Genomic DNA, 6,873 nt, shown 5'->3' with positions numbered 1-6,873 from the left:
ATTTTTTGAACATTCTGGGATATTCATAGAATATCAAATGCTATCTGGGAAAGGTAGATGACGTAGCAAGACACATAGCCAGCTTGAAGTGGCGATGGTCCGGGCACATAACAATAATTCAGGACAACAGATGGACAAAGAAGGTGACTGTATAGAGAGGCCACGACAAGGTAAAAGAAATAGAGGCAGACCGAGAGCCAGATGGATAGACGACATAGACAAATCTGCAGGAAAACTATGGTCACGACACGCTGAGCATCATGATAATGATGATCATAATGATGAAAAAAATGTATTCGGATAATATGGTTCTCCTTATTCTTTTTCTTCCTCTTTATATAGGCGCATCGCCTGTTTCGTGCCGGTTTCTTTGAAGCAGTTCTTGCGAAGTTAATTGCCATCTATCTTGCCATCATTCTGGTGGTGGTCCTACAGGTCTTCTTCCATGTGGTGTGTTGTTTCTTACCATCTTGGCTATTCTGCCGGGACTCGGGACTCAGTCTCTTGACATGCTGCTCTTGACATGCTGCCATTCTCTTCGTCTATTCCTTGTCCATCTGACTACGTCGTCGGTTTGGCACCTTTCTCTTATGTTTGTATTTCTTTGCCTATCGTTTAGTGTGTGTCCTGTTACTGCTCTTAGGGTCTTCATCTCGATTGTTCTTAATATCCTCTTTGTTAGTGAAGTTTCAGCTCTTGTTTCCGCACCATATGTCATCACCGGCCGTACACATATTTTGTATATTTTCCATTTGCAATTTATGCTTAAGTGTTTGTTTTTCCAGATTGGATATCTAAGATGCCCTACCACATCATTCTGTTGTAAATATACACGTATAAATGATGCGCGATAGCGTCCAGTAGTGTCATGTTGTCCTTTTGACATGGGTGTGGCGATAAATATATGTTTTCTTTGTTTTGTAACCTTTAATATATACGTGCAACGTCTCCGTAAATAAAGTTCATTGATACAGTTTTGCTCTGCTTTTTCTTCCACATCGGCTATTAAACAAAGAACCCACCATGAACCCAACACCAAAATGTTTAAAAATATGAACAAAAAATAGTTTGTTAGATTTTGAGTTAAATGGCGATAATACAAACATACCAAGCGGAAAGTTATCTGTTAGGAAAAATGAACTGCATTGGCCAAAGAGGATAGGAAATTCAAGTTGTGTTCTTTGTGCTTCATTTTATAAACTTACAACAATTTCCGTAATCAAAGTTTCCATTGATACATTGTCAGCAAAATAGCACTTGATCAAGTCCAACAAGTAATCGTTCAATTCTTGTTGCTTTTGCAATGCAAGTCTTAGTCGGTTCTGGTGGATTGCTGCACCCATCCAACCAGACACTACAATTGATATCTTCAGATCGTCCTTACTAAATGGTGCTTCTGGTACACATCGATACATTTCGACTATAGCGTAGCAATCACCGTCGGTTGTGACTATTGGTACGCAAAGTACCGATTTGACCATATCATCTGAAATTTAGCAATATTTCGTTCAAGGATAAATTAGAATTTTTGCAAATAGGAACTATTATTTATCTATTACTTAATGCACTCTCACACGCGATTGTGACGTTTGAGGACACTCAATGATCTAATGTAATTTCCTCTTCAAAACCCAAATACCTAGATACAGATAAACACAAAAATATTCGGACAGCTCGCGCTAAGATTAATTTTTCCATAAATTTTAATTATATATTATTTAATTTTCAAAATTGATTGGTTAAACATAATATCTGGCACATTTCGTCTTAAATAACGGAATAACGAGTTGGAAAATAGTTTATTAACAAAGTAACCAAATGTAAAAGGCATAACTGCAGTTTTATTGCTTCACAAGAATATTCGGACTTTTATTTCAGTTTGTTAATTTGGAACAGTTAGACCATTAAAACTAAATACTATTATTTGGTGTGGTTTTTTTCCTTTTTGTTCTAACATGAGCAAAGGGGACCGAAATTCTTTCTTTTCGGTTTTGATGTTATTCGCCGCTGATATATTTCTAGTGTTTGCGTTTGCGTACCAAGTGTGTTTGGACTGAATAAGTACGTAATGTTAAAATGAAATACAATGTATAACAATAATTTAAGTTCACCTACTATTATGGCCTTAACTCAAAAACTAACAAACCAAAAGTACATACGGTACATATGACCAGTAAACTTGCGGCAAAATGTGATTTAGACAACTTTTCAACACATAATAATTTATTTTTCAAATGTACGGATTTTTAGGCTGAAACAATGTTTTGGGTTCACTTGTAAAAATTCCCGAACGCTGAGAAAGCCGCCCAGATCATTACCGAACCACCACCAAAATTTCGCTTCAAAAAGTAGCATGTATCCAAGTTAAATTTCTTCTCATCGGAGCACACAATCTGTAAAAGACAACTAATTCTAGCTACTAACTGAACCCTAAGAATATACCGAGTCCATTGCGATGTCCACCTTTAATAGTGATCGGCAAATTGTGCTCTTAGAAGCTGACGAGTTCATGTGACACATTTGGAGCAATTTCTTTCTGCAGCCGCCGGGTTTCTTTCGTTGAATTTGCTGCTGCAGCTCTAATCTTTCTTTTTTCGCTTGCCGAGACAATTGGGATTCTCCCCGGACCATTCTTCTTTCCGTATTCATCACCTAATCGGAACAAATTGTTCACAACGTTAAGAGAACGGCCAATTTGCCGAGCAATTTCACGATGGGTCATTCCAACTTGTTTATAAGCTGTGCTCCACCTTTCTCCTCGTCATTTAATGCTTTTGCCTTTCTATGATCTAACAACGTACAAATAACACGATAAAACAAAAAAATTCAGGACAAAACATAATAAACTTACGATTTTTACAAGTGAGCCTAAATTATTGCTAGGCTCCATACCACAAATCCATACATTTGAGAAAACAACATTGTGTGTTTGAAAGAAAAGCTGTTTACATCACATTTCGCCACAAGCTCACTGGTCATATGTACCTACCCTATTTCCTAAAAACATGAGCTCATTTGGTTTGGTAGTTTTTGAGTTAAGGCCGAAAAAGTGCGTGAACCTAAATCACTGTACTACAAGAACAAGTACCATAAAATCTATGTTTTATAAAAACAGACATTGAATTGATTGATTCTTACTCCCATGCGATTAATAAGCGCTTAACTAAACACCTTGATAATGAGGCCGTAATATCATTCACTTTCAATTTTTGGAACAAAACTGCATAACAGAAGTAGAAAATGCAATCGAAAATAATGAAAAGATGAGATGCCTACAGAGGAACAACGGCAGGAAAGAGTTAATAGCCCTAAAAGACTCCATGCACCGGAAAACCAGAAATACTAAATATCACCAAGGAATTTTACCAAGACCTATACACCTCACAAATAACGAAACGAGAAACGACTAAATTTAAGAACCTGAGAAATGTGGGTCGGACGACATCCCCGAAATAACAGAGGAGAAAATACAACATGCTCTTAAAACATCAAAATATAGCAGGGCCGCTGGAGGCGACGGCATAGTAATAAAAATGATCAAGGAGGCAGAAGAAACAATCATCCCCAAGCTAAAGAAACTTTTCAACACTTGCTTTAAAACCCAAGAAATACCTGAAACCTGGAAGGAATCCATAATCATCCTACTCTGCAAGAAAGGAGACCCAAAACTTCTTCTGAATTATTCGCCAATTCGTTTGCTTTAACACATCTAAAAATTGTTCACGAGAATCATCGTTAACAGAATCAGTAGCAAACTCGATGACTATCAACTTGTAGAACAGGCGGCATTTGGAAAGGGCTTCAGTACATGCGATCATCTTTTTACCTTCAAAATCCTAAATGAGAAAATGACAACATGCCATTATACACAGCCTTCATAGGTTACGAGAAGGTCTTCGATTCTATCGAACATTGGGCAATACTGGAAGAGATTCATAAAAACGCGAAAGCGGCAGTGAGAATACACGAAACAAGAGATTCCTTCCAAGGAGAATCAAACAGGGCGACACAATCTCGCCCAAACTGTTTGCGCTGGCCCTAGAAGGAATGTTGAAGAAGGTAGACTGGTCAGAAAAGGGAGTCATCATCGACGGCGAGAGATTAACACATCTCAGACGCGCAGACGACATAGTCTTATTAGCTAACAACACTGAACACCAGGAAAAAATGATTACAGATCTGAGCCAAAAATCAAAGGAAATAGGCCTCAAAATTAATATGAATCAAACCAAAACTATGTGTCCGGTGGATCCCAATATCATAATAGACAACAACAAAAAAGATAATGTAAAGGACTATACATACTTAGCCCAACGAATAACTCTTGGAAAGGAAAACAAATATATCGAGATCGAAAGGAGAATTAGATTAGGAGGAGCGGATTTCGCAAAACTAAAAAAATATACTCAACAACAAAAAATACCCCTGTATCTGCGATCAAAACTTTACGACCAATGCGTATCGCCAGTAACCACATACGACGCTCAAACATGGACCTTTACAGGGCAAATAGTGAACACGCTTAGGGCCGGTTGCACAATCCAAGTTCACCGACAGTTTAGCGGTGAACGTGGTTCAACGAAAATTTTCGGTTGGCCCAGTGGCGTTCAAGCCTGAACGGCAGATCAAATCCCAGTTCAGCTGAACGACTGAAATCGGCCGTTCAACCGTGGTTCAGTGCCGAGACTGTCATATTATAACCTAAATGTGTTTACGGTGTTAATTTTATGTTTACATAACATARGTGTTTGTAAATATTACATATTTTTTKTGTGAAAATGGACCTGTTGGGTGAACTAACAGACGATGAAKACGTTCAGGAACTCCTAGGAACATTTTTAAATACAAGATCACCAGCATATATAGGGAGCGACCAAATCATTTTAAATTTAGATTTAGATTATCGAAAGCAGTTACGAAGATCGTAGTAGAGAAAACAAAAAAATATATTTTATTATGGTTTGCATCTGTTTTTCTTTACACTCGATATGTGCTTTACGCCAGCAAAATATTAAATGGATTAAGCCAGCAAAATATTTTCTTCTTTCGACTTAAAATTCGTAGACCGGGAGGATTTCGTAATGGCTTCCATAATGCAAAGGTTTCACTGAATCTACTGAACTAAAGAAAAATATATTTTAACGCTCCAATCAATTCAGTATCAGACCATGTGGATGTGGTTCAGTTCAAATATGCTGGCCTGACAACATAGTTACCAATCAAAGAAAACCAAATATACCCCATTTTACCCACATTGGAAAGTGCTAACCCTAGGAAAAAATTGAATAATCGAGTTCAACGGTGACTCACGGTTCAGTTGAACCATCGTTGAACTTGCTTTTGTGCAACCGGGCCTTAGATTATCCTAATGAAATATAGAAAGAAGAATATTAGGCGTTTCTCTGCGTGACAAAAAACGAAACGAGTTAATTAGAAGCAAGTCTAAAATAGCAGATATAATAGACCGGGCAGCACAACTGAAATGGGACTACGCGGGACATATCGCCCGAATAAAGGATAACAGGTGCAATGAAAGAGTGTGGCGATGGAGGCCATGGACCGGCAGAAGAGCGAGAGGAAGACCTATCACACGTTGGTACGACGACATAAAAAAGGTGGCAGAACTTCCATGGATGAGAATTGCCCAGAATAGAACAAAATGGAAAGAACTAAGGGAGACCGATGTCCAATTCCGGACGAAGAACGGCTAGAAGCAGAGAGAAGAGAATATCATTCATAATATTGAATAGTCCTCGTTGAAATAAGTTTCAGTTTCAGAAATTCATAACACTCTTGCTACGTAAGTTTTTTTGTTGCATGGAGGATCAATTTACTGATAAAATCTCGCAAAATAGGCTAGTAGGTATTTGGTAAATAGCAAATAGAAATATTTTTATATTAGAAAATACTAAGAACTTGTAAACCTTAGAGCTCGTTTACACGCTCAAGCAAATCGTTACGTGTAAACGCAGATCTGAAGTTTGCGCAAACCGAAAAATTTGGTTTGAGTAAAATCTATCCTAACTAGGGACGATACGATACTTACTCAAATGAGTAGTAACCGAATCATCTTGCAATACTACTCATATGAGTATTCTGAAAGTATCGATACTTACTCAAATGAGTAGTAACCAAATCGCCTTGCAATACTGCTCATATCAGTATTCTGAAAGTATCGAAACCATTACCTGCTCACAATTTTATTGACTGACTCGATATTGAGTGACTACGTATAATCGTCATAAAGACATTTTAAGTATACATTTTCGATGAGTTTTTCAAGGCCGAAATTAACTGTTACCGTGAATTTTAACTGTCAAACGTAAGAATTTGTAATAAAATTTATGGAATATATTTTAATGCATTTATTGCCATCCGGTAAACAAAAAATATGCTTCCTGAAAGTTTCCCAAAAAAATCAGTTGCTGCAAATATTTAGGGGACAAGCCTTTTCTATTGTGCGCCATAGCAGCACCAGCTTTAGGAAATAGATATTCACGTATAAAAGTTAGGAAATACCGTTTGCAAGTCGCCTAATGGGTCACTTTTCAAAGATATTATTCAGTTCCGTTTTTTTTTATATCGGCAATAAGTTTTAAAACTGACTATTCAGAACCATTAATACGTATCGTTTTTATTCAACGCACAATTTCACGAACCTTAGATTTAGCTGTTTTCACATTTGGTCATTTTAAAGCCTCTTCAACATTGTGATTGATTGTTTGAGCCAAACAGGGCAAATATTTCATTGATCGTACTAGTAACTAGATAGAGCATATGCATTTTACTATTTTGAAGAAAATGACATGTCACTCCTAAGAAACCTCGCTCATTCATTGTTTCAGTCCATATGTCCAATCTGAGCCAAATATT

The 6,873-nt window shown here is 37.2% G+C and overlaps 1 protein-coding gene across 1 annotated transcript in view; it reads right to left on the bottom strand.

The window, feature by feature from the left end:
• LOC109535547 (cAMP and cAMP-inhibited cGMP 3',5'-cyclic phosphodiesterase 10A) overlaps window positions 1-6,873 on the bottom strand; it is a 28,878-nt gene that overhangs the window by 15,102 nt on the left and 6,903 nt on the right. Inside the window, exon 3 of the mRNA XM_048665491.1 lies at window positions 1,206-1,486. Coding sequence (XP_048521448.1) covers window positions 1,206-1,486 — 281 coding nt within the window. The remainder of the gene's footprint in view (window positions 1-1,205; window positions 1,487-6,873) is intronic.

This window comes from Dendroctonus ponderosae, unplaced genomic scaffold, assembly GCF_020466585.1.
Source record: "Dendroctonus ponderosae isolate FM_Combo_2020 unplaced genomic scaffold, Dpon_F_20191213v2 Dpon_F_20191213_4, whole genome shotgun sequence".
Classification (NCBI taxonomy): domain Eukaryota; kingdom Metazoa; phylum Arthropoda; class Insecta; order Coleoptera; family Curculionidae; genus Dendroctonus; species Dendroctonus ponderosae.
The sequence above is the reverse complement of the archived record's forward strand: the minus strand, read 5'-3'. Positions and strand labels throughout refer to the sequence as shown.